Source organism: Lepidochelys kempii, chromosome 2 (assembly GCF_965140285.1).
Source record: "Lepidochelys kempii isolate rLepKem1 chromosome 2, rLepKem1.hap1, whole genome shotgun sequence".
In the NCBI taxonomy this organism is placed as follows: Eukaryota; Metazoa; Chordata; order Testudines; family Cheloniidae; genus Lepidochelys; species Lepidochelys kempii.
Window position 1 is genome coordinate 65,394,292 of NC_136381.1, and position 16,347 is coordinate 65,410,638.

The following is a 16,347-nucleotide window of genomic DNA, read 5'->3' on the forward strand; positions in this document are numbered from 1 at the left end:
AGCTGTTCAAAAGCAGTCTGATTATCTAATATTGTCCTTTGGTAGGACAAAATCTTTTGTTGCATCCCAATTTGCTGAGAGGTTTCCCAGTGAAGCCTTTTCTAGAGTTTATTTTGTGTACGGATCCTGATCACAGCTATTTTACTTTGATTACTAATCTAGCAACCATGGTTTTGATTATATCAGTAAGAGTGTAAAAGATTTAATAAATGCACAGTTGGGTACTTTAGATGTTAACATTTAACATCCTCAAATCCATTTTTGGTGTAGGGAGTAGGGTTGAGATGGAGTAGAAAAGGGAGAGAGGATAGATACCCCTCAAACCTGTGAATGCAATCCATAAAAAACATTAAAGGAAGAGCTCAAAACAGAGCTTGCCTCCAGCAGAGCTTGTAATCAAAGACATGCAGGCAGCCGACCAACCACTTCCCACAAACTGCAGCAAAATACACACTGCCCATGGGTAATCACACCTTTCCTTGCAGAGAAGAGGACGAAGAGAAGAATAATTGGTGACAAACTGCCTCCAATGTAAAGACATTTATGAAGAGACCAGATTCTCCACTGTTGTCTAGAGGACCATCAGGACAACTAATTACTGAATTTAAGATTACAATAAATTTACCTGAAAAAATAAGCCTGTGGGTTGAAATACAAAACATAGTTCTGAACCATGATAAAGTTAGAATTATTGTGCTGTGACAACTGGAAGGCCAAGCCATCAGTGAAATTCAATCAAAAACACTCATGACATGAATTTAGATTTATAAAACACTTGAAAGTACTAGTACAGCCAGGAGTAAGGTTCAAAAGTTAAAAAACCCTATGAAACCCCCACAAGAATTGAGGCAAAGTCTTTTCCTCTCCTTTTGGAATACACTCTCCTAGGACATGTGAAAGTCTTAATTTAATCATGATGAACCTGAATATATTTAGGTGATTCACGTAAGTTGAATTTCACATAAAAGCTACAGCATAAACAACGAGTAAGCTAGAAAATGTCTTGTAGAATTCAAAAATGTTTAGACCTTTGGTAAATGACGGTCCTCTTTGCACTTCCCACAGAGTAAGAAAATCCAGTATTTTGGAATTAGCATGTTATTTTGCTGTACAGGTCAGCCAAGCTCTATTGAGGAACTCCTGCTTCTGCGTTCAGCAATACGATTGCGCAACAGACATACTGTGGCTAGGGGATTGGAGGAGAACCATGTTAACCCTTCCCTTGCCTCAAACTGCAGTATTCAACATATTTCTGCAGATGGCCAGATGTGATCCTCTTGATCACATGTTGGTTCTGTTAATGGCCTGGGGATGTCCACTGTGAGAGAATTTGAAATGAAAAAAAGCTTGCCCATGATTTTACCACAAATACAAAATATTAAAGACTTAAGATTCCAGAGAAGGATATCTCCTATTACACCTCCAAAGCAGTAAGTGGTACTCCAGTGTAAGTTCTGATAAAGTGAATGCATTTACAAAAAGTAAAAATTCTCATTTGTACATGCACAGAAAAAAAAATGGAAGGTCGATTACATAAAGATTTTCTTGCTTGTGTGTGACACACACACACTTAAACAGCCTATATAATGGCACTTTTAAGGAGCCCTGTCCCTTCACTACAGCACCTGTTGAACTGGAAATATTTAAACTTTGAACATGAAAAAAACTAAATTGGGTGTGGGCATCTTTTGTTTATTAAAACCAATAATTACCTGTTTCTTGACTGAACGACTACTCATTATTTTTTCTACTACTGGACCTTCAGCATCAGCCGATTCCTGCAAAACGAAGGTTGCACCAATAGTTACAGAAGCAAGCGGAGTATTTTTGGTCTTTAGAAACTTTCTTCAGGAAGGCATCCTTTAATAGTTTATCATAATCAGATCATAATCATAGTTGCAGGGAAAAAAATTCTGATACATGGACTGTAGAACTCAATTGCATTTAATGCCTTTAAAATGTAATTTCCACCAGATTTAATCAGAAATATTTTTAATACAATAGGAGGCTGACTAAATTCTTTGTTGACATTCATTGGTGGGAATCACTCCAGCAGAAAGGCTAATCAGTGACACACTGCATGTGCCAGAGACGTGTGTGTGTTTTCTTCTTATGTAATTACGTGGCCAGTTACTTCTCCCATAAAGCTGAACACCTGCTCTGTTACCTAGATTCCCAAAGCCAAAGGACCTTGAAAAACCCCAGTTGGCAATGCACAGTAACAGTGTCCACATGATAGCTGTCAAAGATACGTTTGTCCCCACTATCAAAGCTGCAGGTAAACATACCCATGCCTCTTCTGTTAGGGGTATTTATAGGAGATCACAAATGACATTTCACAGAGCTTAACATAGCACAAATTGCCAGATGAAGTACCAAAAAGCATGTATGCATTCACCAATGGCATGTCGGTTAGTTAAGTGAAGTAGTGATATGAAAGGAGCACTACAAAACAATAAGATTGTTATAGTCATTCGTGCATTATTACCCCTCATTTTATTCAAACTATTTTATCCATCATTTACATTGCACAGAGAATAAAGTGTACCCTGCTGGGTACTACAAGGCAGTAATTTCATAAAGGGGTTCTTATGGTGCCTAGCAGCAGGAGACAAGCTTGAGTGGTTTATTAAAGTCATAGAAGCCAGACCACTGAATTCACAGAGGTAAATTCAGTCTTCTTGCAGTCTAGTTTTAGGCTTCTCCTTAGCAAAGACCATTATATTTCACTGAATTGAGTCAAATTACATATTGTAGGCTTGCAAAAAAACAAAAAAACCCAAATCATGAATGAATATAGCCTTTAAGAACCTAAACAACTAATTTCTTTTTGCTAACCTAAGATGAAAATCCCTTAGTAAAGAGGCAAACGCTTAAAATTTTAAATACCTAGGATGCTGTTACAACATTTCCAGTCCATCTATGTTTGGAATATGAACTGACCTGTAGCTCTGACTGAGACGTATTTGAAGGAGAGTCTCTTCCTGCAGCATCCGCATCATCAGCCTCCTCATCTGAAATCTTGAACTCCAGGTCTTCTGTGTAACGTTTTCTCTTAACCTGCCTGCTGGATCGCCTTTTCTAAAAAGAGATCATTGATATTCTTTGTAAGAAACAAAAAGGTGGGGTACAGAATAAATACGAAAAAATCATCTTTACAGTTTTCATACACTGTACTACTTTTTAAAAAGCAATTAACAGCATTCTGGTAGTGACACTAAAATTAAAGTGGCATTTTCACTGTAAACTTTTTTAGTTGTTTGCAATTTTTGCAAAAAAGTTTAGACTAGAATTCCTCATGCTTGTTTCTGAATTGGAAGAATGTTTTATTTATTTCTATTTTAATATTTAGCCATTTATAGAACTCATATGCAAAAAGGTGAATTTTCCTTAGTTTTGTTTTCGTAGTTTCAGACTTGGTATATATGTAGTTATGAATGAAGACAGTTGCACTCACTGAGGACCTCATCTTCATTATTTCATTGTCAACTGAGGGCCTATACACTTTGCAGAATTAAGCCCCTTGTTTAAAGTTTTGGGTTTTTTTTAAATCTCCAAATTTGAAAATAGAGGCTAGCGAAAGTATAGTACAATATTTAACTTAACTCCAGATAATGTATTGAAGTTTTATTCTAGTCAATCATGCTTTTAGTAATTCCAGGGAGAGCTGGTAAAGACCCATATATTTAGGTTGCTTCACACCTTCTTTTATAAAAGATTCTTGAGAATCTCCAACATCTCCACTGTTAAAGCCGGACAAAGCCCTGGGGCTAGATATGTTTTCTGCTTGTCCCATGAAATTCTATTCCAGTTTTGCTGATACACAGACTTTGAGGAAAAATTCACTATTTCCCTTTTCTCACTTTCATCCCTCAGGAGAATTGCTGGTAGATGCCAAACAACAACTGAATATGAACATTATAAGGTAAGACCACACTGCTGCCAAAGAAGCAGTAGCAGCTCTCCCTGCAACCCCCTTCCTGTACTGGGAACACAGAGGAGCTGCTACGGTAGCCACAGTGGAATAGAAGGGGAATGCCAAATAAAGTCCCTCCACTGACCTGGCACATCGCCACAACAGCACCCTCTGGCACAAGATAGGGTAAGGGGGCACCACACACATACACACCCCCCCTCCCACATGGAGACAGTTGGCCCAGCCTCCCTCAAACCACTCCCCTGACTCAGCAAATACTGTCAACAGCCTATTCCAGAGGTGGGCAAGCTACGGCCCACAGGACCCTCTTGCCGGGTCTTGCAGAGATGCAGCCTGACCTGGTGCTCTGTGTGGCACGGTGGCGTGGCTGGCTCCAACCAGGCGGCACAGCTGCCTGGTCTGGTGCTCTGGGCAGCATGGCTGTAGCACCACCCACCACCATTGCTCCAGGCAGTGCGGTAAGGGGGCAGGGAGTGTTAGACATAGGGCTGGGGAGTTAGGGGTGGCGGTTAGGGGGAGAGGGTGTGGTATGGGGTCGGGGGCAGTCATGGCAGGGTTGGATGGGGGGGGCAGGGGTCCCGGGGGGGCCAGTCATGGCAGGGTTGGATGGGGGGGGCAGGGGGCAGTCAGGGGCAGGGGTTCTGGGGGTGGTCAGGAATGAGAGGAGGGGTTGGATGGGGCGGCGAGGGGCAGTCAGGGGCTGGGGGGTCAGGAGACAGGGAACGGGGGTGAGGAGGTTGGATGGGGCAGGAGTCCCGAGGGAGCGGGGAGGTGCACTTGCCTGTGCTGTCAGGGGGCAAAAAGCAGGGGGTGTGGGTGTGTGTCAGATAGGGGGCAGGGGCTGGGCCACGCCTGGCTGTTTGAGGAGGCGCAGCCTCCCCTAACCGGCCTTCCATACAATTTCGGAAACCTGATGTGGCCCTCAGGCCAAAAAGTTTGCCCACCCCGGCCCATTCCCTTCTTCAGGATAACCCACTTCGCTTCTGCCAGGTAATGTAGTTAGTCCTGTGTCACTACTCTATGCTGTAGTACTGAAAGTTCAGGGTTCATACCCTATGGCGAATGCATGATGAGTTGTTACAGTTGTACAAAAATTCCTCCCCCCCACCTCTTTTTCTTTAAAAGATTAAGGAATTACATGTATCTAAAAAACAAATGAAAATATTTAGAATGTGGTCGAAACATTTCAATCACAAAGTCTAGGACACACAAGATAGAAAATAGTTTTACAGTTTTCAGTGCAATCTTAGTTGTTCTCTTGGACATGTGCATTATGAGAGAACATTCAGTTACATGGTCAGATACTGCGTTTGCCAGGGGACTCCTGCCTCATTTAGCATGCATGCTGGACATACAAGAGGGCAGAATTAAGATTGCAAGGACAACCATAGGTGGTGTGAGTCTCTCTCATTTGGGGAGGCTAAGCCCAGGAGTGCCAGTAGCTCCCTAGAAGTGGGGGACCCCTCAGTGTCCAGACTGTTGCCAGGCCCCTGCCCCACCCCTCCTCCTGAGACCCTGCCCACACTCCCCTGTGGCCATCCTTGCTGCCTCTTCCGCTCACGCTCCACCTCTTCCAAGGCCCCATCCGCTACTCACTCCTCTCTGGCCCTCAGCCCTCCCATTTTTTTCTGCCATAAGGGTGGAGCAGGAGGAAGGGAGGGGTGGAGCTGAGGCCAGGGCCACCGTCTGGGCACTAGTGCCTCCCCTCCACACTTTTAGGGAGCTTTGGTACTCCTGCTCCCAAGGTGCAAAGGGGGCTGGTCTCCAAAGGAAGGTGAGCTGCATCCAGCATCTGTCCCACACATGGCCAGCCTCTTATTTTGGGGAGGCTTAAACTTCCCCAGGCTCTTGTATGTGCTGCCCATGTAGACAACCATAGATCTGAGATTTAAGTTTTGAGTGTTTGACTTTGCAACCTAAATAATATGCTTACATTAAGACAAGTTAATTCAAATATATGTTTGAGGAGAAAAGAGATCGAGACTACAGGAAGTATCCTATAAATGCATATCTATTGCAGAATTTAAAAAAAAATTATTTATTTTTAAACAATCACTAGTTAACCCCCATTTTCTGCAACAATCCTTCTCAACTTTTTCAACTAATCACTAGTCTGGCAAATTATACATTTCTAAAGCTAATATGATATTTTTGCAGTAGTAGTTTTAAATAAAGAAGTCACAGTACCTGAATTGTTAACACCTTAGATTCTTAGTAATGACAACCTGAACTTTTCAATTTACTCTTCAATATTTATATTAGTTAGTTTTTTTATTTTTCAGCTTGGTGATTGAAAAATCATAAATTAATTATAATTTTGTTTGTAGTAATTTTCATTTTATGGTTCGTAGTGCTATAATGTTCAGTATGCAAACACTGAAAGGGAGTATTTATAAAAATAATAATTGTCTCTACTGGAATATAAGAGAACTAATAGAAATCTACCTTTTCACAATCCTGCAAGCACAATGCCTTCACACAATAAATACGAAGTGAAATGATAAAAAATTAGACTAAAATTATGACTGTACCACCTAACAAGCCACATAGCCTTCTATGTGCTCCCTCCCTCCCACCTGTCTCTTTCTTTTGTGTCATCTCATGAAACCAGTTCAGATTATAAGCTCTTTGGGGTGTAGACTGTGCTTTTACTTTGAAAAGCACCATGCACACCTACAGTGCTAAATACAAATGTGTACGACTGGCTCAGTAGATTTATAAATATGGATAGAAATGTATACATCTTTTGATCTGGAGCTAAAGATATTTATATTTGGATAGCTCTACAAATATTTATGTAAAAAAATACTACCCTCTGCTAGGTTTTCTTACAAAAAAAATCTAAATTTTGGGTCAAGTCTGAGTTTACAGAATTTCTTTAGGCAAGATATTGCAACTATATAATTACATCTTGGAAGAAATAAGTTAAGGGAGTTCCCCTTAAACTGCAATATAAAGGCAATAGTTGGATATTTGAAAATATTTGCTACTACTCTTCTTGCATTTCCTTAATGAAAGAATGCTGAACAACTAAGGATAATCCTGCATTTTATGTTTATTTACATGGTTCGCTTCCTGTTTCCTGTTTCCTGTAATGTCCACATCAGCCTTTTCAATTTTTATGTATTCTTGCCTGAATCCATGTGTGCATTTGTGTGCTTTCAATTTAACATTTTACTCATTGCTGGTTTATAGGCAGCAAGATGGATAGAGCTGCTCTTAGACTTTGAATAAAAACTACAGATCTATACTTAATTTTTCATTGTGGTAATACTTACAGATATGACATCACAACACACTACAGTGTGACAGCACAGCAAAAATATTAAGACTATACATTTTCCCTCTAATTAAGGAGCATTATGTAACAATAGGAAAAGCTACACATTTGTATCTAAGTCTTACTGAGGATTCAGTGCTAAGAAAAGGAAAATATTTCTAGTTTTAGATTTTAGCTTCATATTGTCTATAAACTAAATATGCATTCATAGGGGCTGGCACTAGGCAGGCTGTGAGTGCTTCCGCATCCTCTGGCTTGGAGTGGATTTCATTATATACAGGGTTTACAGTTTGGTTAAATAGCTCTCAGCACCCACACTATACAAATTGTTTCAGCATCCCTGTATGCATATGTAACTATTTGTATTAGTCTCTATAGATTGGTGATAAGGTAATGAAAGTTCTTATTAACAAGCATGTGTGTGAAGGAAAAAAGTAAAGTTTCTTCAGGAACATTAATTCTGAATGTCCTAATGTGTTTGACTATATCCTTCCTTAATCACATATAAATACAAAAACCAAGCATTTCAAAATTATAAAACTAAGAGCACAAATGAAAAATCAAATATTTAAGTGATATCTTATTACCAAATGATGAAAAAACTAATTGTTTTTCATTGAGAGAGAGATTTATATTAAACTATTAAAGTTCTTATGTCTGTCTCAGATTGGATTAGAAGGAAGTTTTTGTCCAACACTCAAACTAACAATACCAACAGAATGTTGTTTAAGTTGATTTGCAAAAAACTGAAGCCTCTAGTCAAACATGCTTCATTTACATCAGCAACATCTTGAATTCACCCATTAACCAGGCTAAGAGAAACACTGAGCACATAACTAAAAATGCATCCTTTAGATATTCTTAATGTCATGCTGCTTGTATCTGCTCTTCTGTTCCAGAACGCATTATTCTGATATGTCATAGCTACTAAGGAGTGAAGAAAAGAAGAAGAAGAAGAAGAAAAAAGAAGGGAATAGACTGTGGGAAACAGACAAATAGTGCTTTGGGTTGTTTCTATGTGTTTGCTTTTTGAACCAGTATAGTGCATACGTTTCTGAGTTTTATTATAATAAATTCTATAACCTTTATTGAAAAACATGGTAAAAGGAAAGACTAATTGTGCCATGCACTAAAATGCCACCTCTTGCCAACCTCCTTCACAACATCTAGAAATGATCCATTGAACAGCAATACCACAGAATGTAACATCTTTAACAGGCTCACAAGAGAGGAAAAAACAGTACATTTGTGACCTGTGTGCTGAATACCTCTCTGTGTGGTTACCTGAGCAATATCTGAATATCTCCACTAAACAAAATGAATGTTTTCATTTCCAGATTTATTTAAATAAGAGTGCTAGGATAACATGAGCAGAATACATCAGCAAATTCCTAGGGGAATTCAGCACTCCTGAAGTTTACAACTGACAGACCTACAGATGGAAGTCCTTTATTTATCCACAGGACAGGTATAGTACAAGCAGTAGCAATAAAAGTTTCCCTACCCTGCTCTGTCATGCTTTATGCTTGACCTAAAAGGGACCACTAAAAAGTTTAAACGCAAAAAAACAAATGCCAGCTAGGCTAGACCAGACCACATAAAGACTTCTAGTAATACATTTACACTAGAAAGGCCACCATCAGAATACAGTATAGTGACAGAGGGGAAAAGAAAGTGAAACTCATTTGTATATATTCACAGATGGCAAACCAATAAAGCCAAACTACAAACAAGAGAGTTCTTTTAACACACTATTCTCCACTGCGATCTCTGATTCTTTCCTTTCTTGATATACTGTTTCAGCCAACAAAGAAAATATCTTAAAAGCATCTCACTAATGGAGTCACAGTTTATGTTTTATACGTATATATATATATATATATACATATACACACATATATAGTTACCCATTGCTAAATAATTATGTTTTGAATGTCAAAATAATGGCATTACCTGAACACCTGGGTCATCTTCTTCTTCATGAGGAGATGGTGGTGGTGTTTTCTCTAAATCCGAGTTTTCAGAACCTTCCTTTCCCTTGTTGACCTTTTTCTTCACTGCACTAGTTTCTGAGTCTGGTTTCTTGTTACTAAAACAAATATCTTTGATTAGTGATTGAGTGAGAAAAATATAAATAATAATGTACTATTATACTATGTTGAACTATGAAGGCATATTTATCCCTAGTTATTTTGCTACTCTAATCACTTTGCCTTATTTTCAGGAGCTAAACAAATCTTTAAAATATCATTGACCACTGTTATTTTATATACTTCCCTTTGACCTTTTTAGCATGACACCTTACTTCCCTTTGCCAAGGTCAAGCTGCTGATGTGGCCTGCACTTAATGTTGGATGAATTGACTAGAATATTTGATAAGAGTAAAATGAGTGGCTAAAATGAAAACTGGACTTCCACTTCAATATCTTTGCGAATTCCAAATCGTTGAGCTCCATGATAAAGCTGAGGAAAAGTAGAATGTATGATCACTACGTGCATTTTTCTTAAAATGCAAGTATGGAGAAGAATCAGCTGAGCAGAGTCATAGGAGAAATTTATCAAAATAGTGAACGTAATGAGCAAATCATCCTTTTTATTCTTTAGTTTCATGGTGTTTACAAGGAAACTGAGGCAGGACAGTTTTTATTGCAAGTCTCAGATCAGACATACCCAGACAATTAGTGCCACCATAATTTGTAGGTGTGGTCAGTTTGTGCAGCAGGGATTAATTACATTTCACTTCACCTGACTAGGTCTGTAATTGTCCATGGTAGCCAAAATGATTTCTTTCCTAACCTGCCTCTGCCCAAGTTCTCAAGTGCTTTTTAACTCTCTCTCTCTCTGTGTGAGAAACACCAATAGCTGAAGATTCACAAGAAAGGCTACATCACTACCACACTAATGTGATTGGGGGGCAGGGGGAATTGTGGAGTTTTTGGTTGTTTTTTAAATAGATTCAAGCTTCCAAGGAGTTGGGTATTTTGTATAATCCTCTCACTGTATTTAACACTGTCTGTGCATATAAACTTAATTTAAAGAAACTACATACCTGAGAAGACATACCTCAAAATCTCCATCTTCCAATTAAATACTAGGGGATTTTGAACATTATATAGGTCAAATTCTTAAAATGAAACCAAAAAATGTAAGATTGAGGGGGGGAAATTTATGAGCAATTTAAAATGTGCTCAATTTTTGAAGTTTTAAGTAGATTTGTGTGTTCTATATATGTGCTCTTTTCCCCTCCATGTCTAAAAGCAATCATCTGTCAAACCTGCAACAAAGAGTGGCTAACATTCGTGCTGAAACATTTAAAAAAAAAAAAACATTTTATGTAGAATCATACTCAAATTTGTCAAGTGAAAAACTGAAATAGGCAGACATCTCAAGAACTTTTAAACAGCTTCCATTTATTTACATTCATAATTGCATATCAGGGATGCTAGTTGGAAAAAAGTGGTAATGTTCAATTCTGTAACATCTAATAAGAAACAAACTTCAATTGATTTAAGCATTTATCAAATGAGAGCATATTTATATTATTAAGGTTTGTAAAACAAATCATACAAATACAAATATACTTGGTTTTAAGAATTTCTAGGATGTATTTTTCCTGCTTTGTAACAAGGCTATATATTTAAAAACAATGTTCACAAGAGATTTGTATGTTTACACATTAATATATTGGGAAATTAAAAAATAAAACTTAATTAGAGCAAAGTTCTAGGGCACAGTAATACAGTTTAGCTTTCAAAAAAAATCTCAAATTCTGACAACGTTCTAAAGAGTTTGGTACCACTGAAAGAACCACATAAGACAAATCATTAAAAAAATAAATAATCTATAAAACAGTTCCCCTTCCAATCGTCCTAGTGTGCATGCTACACATGGACAGAAGTCTCCCCTACTATGAGGCTCCATTTCCAGCATTTATTTCCGCTCTAACTGCCACAAATTATACAATACTACAGCTGAACACTGGGCCCCTTTCCTTTCATCTGCACGCCAAGAGCAATCAGATTACCCTGGTAACCAGTGGTCACATGACCAGCACCTGCTCTTTTGGCTGGATGCCACTGACTAAAGCCATCTGCTTCTCTCAATCAGCTTTCAAACATTCTCAACACCTGCGCTGCAGCGTTTTGTGGTTTCTTTTATCAAATCAGTGCAAAACTGCTTCCAAAACTTTACATATTTCTCAAATTTGTTTAAATCAAAGGTAAGCTTGTCAGGGAGTTGAACCATTGCCAGGTAAAGTAAGTTGACAGGCTAGTACTTTTCACTGGTGACCTCTATAAATCAGAGCAAAACATACAATTTAATTTAGTAGTAGTTACTGTGCCCTGGGTGCACTATCACATATGAATAACAGCCTTAATGTCCTGAAGAACAGCATAGCCCAGGTTTGGTAAAATATCAATTTGCTGAAAGGCAAGAAAGTGCTAATGATCCTCTGTCTGCCCTTCCTAAGAATGCTCTATGGAATGTTCACAAATTTGTTCAAGTCATACAGCATCTCCAAAGGCTTATCACACAGGAAGATTCAGACAAAGAATATGCATCCAAGTGAGGTACTTGTAGCAGATTTAACTACACAAAGATTTCTTTCTGAACTCTATTAGACCTTCCCCTCTTAGTAACAGTAGAGGGTGTGAGCTAAACACCTTCATATGTGCCTTTTATGACCTACATATACAAGCTGTGCTTCAACTCCCCCAAGTCTCTCTTAGTAACAGGAGATACGTACTAAGTAATTTGGACAGGATTTCAAATCATCCTCATGCCAGGTCTGCTGCAAAGCAGGTACATATAGAAGTACTATTCACGTGGGGGGGAAAATCTAAATTGCTTCATGACAGTAATTTTTCTACAAGTCCTATATTTGGCTTTAATGAACAAGTAAATTGCAGATTCCATTGTTCAATAATTACAATTATTTTTTAAAATCTATTTATCCACTACATCATTTAGAAGAGAAAGGGTGAAGGAAACTACAAAAGCAACAAGGCTCAATCTCTAAACTGAGTGAGGATTTGCATCCATACTATAGTCATGCTGTAGGCCCACTGGGAGGTGACTTCACCTGGTGGGTTGAAACAAACACTTCCTGAAGCTGTCAACAATCTTGCTTTCCTCTCCATGTTTAACAAATCAGCTCTAATGTTCATAACTGCTAAGTGGATCCCTTACAACCTGCTTTTCTACCTAACTAGTTAAATCCACCTGCTAATAAAAAACACCCCATTCAGAGTTTAGATAGTTCAGGTATTTAGGGCTCAATTTTTAGATGTAGGTACATAAAGTTAGGTGCCTAAATACAAATTTAGGTATCTAAAACCTATGTTAGACATCTAAAAACTGACTTTAATACCTTAGGTGCCTGTATTAAATATCAGTATGTACAGGATGGTATTTCCTAAATTTTTGGAATAAATTCAAGATAATGAGATAGGCTACTTGTACATACAGTATTTAGGTCATAGGCACAAGGCCTCACAGGCCAAGTGGTTCCAGACACCAAACAGAATGCATCAACCTGGCACAGTTTAAAAAATAATAATAAATAAATCATCAGAATTTGCTGTTAAAAATAGCCTTTTTATTTAAAGCCTATATACCAGGCATCATTTCAGATTACATGATTCGGAATCCAGTATCCAATACTAACTTTGTGTTGAATGTTCTTATTCCTTAAGGCAGCATACCATACTGTCCCAAATAAAATCACTAGCAGCACAGACATCAGAATGGCAATGGGGGACAACAATAATAAAAGAATGACAGCAAGAGAAGAAAAGCATGACAACAGGAAGAAAGAACTGAAGTTGGAGACAATATGTATCCCAACAAAATAGTGCTTTTTGTAAGTCAGACAATAAACCATCACCAGAAGAGCCAGGTCAATGCATCACAAACTGGGATTGCTGAATCATGCGACTTGAAAGTATCAAAAAAACAGCATGGCAGGCTCCAAAGGATTGAGCAGGGAGGTCAACTAGTTCTTGTTATAAACGTACTGTTGCTGGGTTATTTAATCTACTCAGGGATTACTAACTGGTCTGTTTATTCATTAGTGTAATTTAAAAGAGTGTCAAGGTTGACCAAAATATTGGATGGGTACTCTTATTGTTGTCCAAAAATCCAAATAAATAAATCCTATGGTTAAGATTCAGATCTTTCTTTTTTCATTTGTGGGACACTAGCCCACAGACAAATTTCTAAAATGAACCCTGCAATAAAGGGAAAACCTGAAAAAATTAATATGCAAGCACTTGCCCTACAAAAATGAATTCAGCAAACAACCCTGCTCCCCAGTCGAGTTCTGCTCCCCAGTCCACCTGACAATAGAGTAGGGGAGCGCCATGCCAACCCAGAGCACTGCAGGCATGCACTCAAGGAAAGTGGATGAGTCTCGCGACTAGCGCTCTGCTTATGTGCTGCAAGCAGAAGACACATCAGAATGCCCTGCAGGGATGAATGATCCTCTCTCCCATTTCTGGTGGAGATGGAAGTCTGCTTCCATCCTCTGTAGACGAGAATGTTGCATTACCACCACCCCATTCCAGTAGCTTTGGACTGCAGGAAGGAGAGAGGAGCTTCATTCCAGAAGGTAATTACTTGGATATACACAGTAATTCAGAATTTAGTAAACACTCACTAGTCAAGGTGATACAAAAGACAAGAGTTCCCCCAGCAGGGTCCAAGAGCTCTGAGGGTGAAAAAGCCAATGGTTCCTTTTATTCACCAAGCAAGATGCTGCCCTAGACTCCATCTTTGTTATGGCGTTTTGCTTAGGTTTAGTCCTCTTGATAACAGGTAGAGAGAAGGCTTTAACACACAAATCCTCCCAAACTTAATTACAGGTAGCAGCCGTGTTAGTCTGTATCCGCAAAAAGAAAAGGAGGACTTGTGGCACCTTAGAGACCAACAAATTTATTTGAGCATAAGCTTTCGTGAGCTACAGCTCACTTCATCGGATGCATTCAGTGGAAAATCCACTGAATGAATCCGATGAAGTTAGCTGTTGCTCACGAAAGCTTATGCTCAAATAAATTTGTTGGACTCTAAGGTGCCACAAGTCCTCCTTTTCTTTTTGCCAAACTTAATTGTGTCCCTTGCACAGGGCTGTTTTGCAATACAAATATAAAGAGCCAGGGGGCTTTGTTACAACATGGTTATCCTGTGCCCGGCTCAAGATATTGGTTATGAATGGGCCTACTGTGTCCCATAACTGGACTAAAACCTTGCATTTAGGTTAAAGTCCCCACACTAGAAGTGTTAACCACATTGTAACTAGGTCACAAACAACCATGTAATAACCAAGTAATCTGACTCTCATACATAATGTAGACTGCACCTTAAGTGACTGCTTTAAGGAGAGCTGCATGGACTTTAGGAGTAGATTCTGGGCATTTCAGAAGTGTACATTTCCCCATCTTCCTCAAAACTAATGGACGTTTTCCTGAAGACACAGAGACAGACAAAAAACTTACTACTCCCTCTCCCCCAAATGCTGGCACTGACAAAATTTCTGTACAACCAGGGATATAGTGAAACATTTTCTAAAAGCTTTTAGAAAAACCAAAAGCTTTTTAGATGTTTTATATTCAGTTGAAATAACTAATAGAAACAATGGCAGCAGGGAAGAACAAATTTCTTTCAGTCTGGTAGCCCAGATTACTAAAAGGAAAATTGGCAGACTTTAGTGACCCACATAATCCTTGGCACACATGTAGTTAATATACTGAAAGAATGTTTTTGGATACTATCTTATCTGTACTCAGGGCCCAAAATTTTGAAATCTCTCAAAAATATTATATGGCTACAGTGATCTTGAACTGATTTATAGAGAGAAAGATTTTTTTCCCCTTCATTTCTTCCAGCCTCCTTTTACTATTGCTTGTAGGGTCACGCTAACAGCCACAGGAAGTTAAACCATGCCATCCTAGTCCATGGATTTGCTTTCCAAAAGTACCAACTGTACAATGAAATTCACTTTTGAAGTATTTTGAAGTTTCCTAGATTTCTGGGATGTCACTGGAAATGTATTTCACATGAGCACTACAAAAGTCAACTTCTTCTGTTATCCATCTGTTTTGTTCACCATGTGATTAAGGTGTATCTCTACCCGGCAGTTTACACATTTCTTCAAGGTTTACTCCAAAGAAAGGAGGAGGGACGATTTCAAGATTTTTCTATACTTTCATGGTCGATAAGAGGATTACATGGCTAGTTAATTCTGATGTGCTGTTTTAATAAAAGTATGCATATTGATTAGAATAATCTGCTACTTTAGTATATATTGCCCATTTTATAATTGAATTCAATTTATTTTTTCATCCTTTCACTTCAGTGGCAGTTTCTGCCTCTGTCTGTGTACTATCTATGTAGCAATACTTTTTGAATGATCCAGTAAAAGGGGTTACCCTTTTCCAACCGAATTTGAATAATGGAAATGTCTCATATGTTGTATGTAGAGAGACACCTCTGATGGTCTCTGAATTCTCTCTCATTTCAAACACTTATCCCATCCCCTAAGAAAATGGCTTTTTACATAAACTCAAGTTAGTTTATTAGAGATTGAAAGTAACCAGTATCACAGAACTTTCCAAACGCAAAATTGCCACTACTGTAATCCAATGCCTAGAAGCAAGCTACTATGATAATATAACGAGCACTAACATAGCCAAAACACCCCATCACCTTCAGCACCACATATTCGATTTATGTAATTATCCTTTGCCACTCAATTTACATTTAGGTGCATCCATTTTAGTCATCTCTGCTATTGTGATGTTATAGCCTTCCTAGTGAGGTAGCACTATAGCAAGATCAAGATGCATTCCTTAAGATTCCTCTGACTAGCTGAAGCACTGTGGCTCAACAGATTATTGGTTTAGCCTGTTGATTTACTTAAAACTTTGATTCAATTACAAATGTTACTGGACAGATTTCCTAGTCGGTGGCATTGCGTGGCAAAAGCAGGTAAATATCTTTCACAGAAGTCATATTCCTTAGCAATCCGTTACCCTTCCTAAGTCAGCAGGTTCTTTGACAATGTTTACCTCCCAGATACTGAAGCTATCAAAGCAGATAGACTGAAGTGAATCTGGACTTGAAAAGTACATTT

General features: G+C 38.5%; 1 protein-coding gene across 6 annotated transcripts in view; it reads right to left on the minus strand.

Moving 5' to 3' along the window:
- CHD7 (chromodomain helicase DNA binding protein 7) overlaps window positions 1-16,347 on the minus strand; it is a 185,565-nt gene that overhangs the window by 50,754 nt on the left and 118,464 nt on the right. For all 6 annotated transcript variants that reach the window (XM_073331067.1, XM_073331068.1, XM_073331064.1 and 3 more), the window contains 3 exons: window positions 9,171-9,306; window positions 2,944-3,081; window positions 1,713-1,778 (listed from right to left, as the gene is read on the minus strand). In XM_073331067.1, coding sequence (XP_073187168.1) covers window positions 1,713-1,778; window positions 2,944-3,081; window positions 9,171-9,306 — 340 coding nt within the window. The remainder of the gene's footprint in view (window positions 1-1,712; window positions 1,779-2,943; window positions 3,082-9,170; window positions 9,307-16,347) is intronic.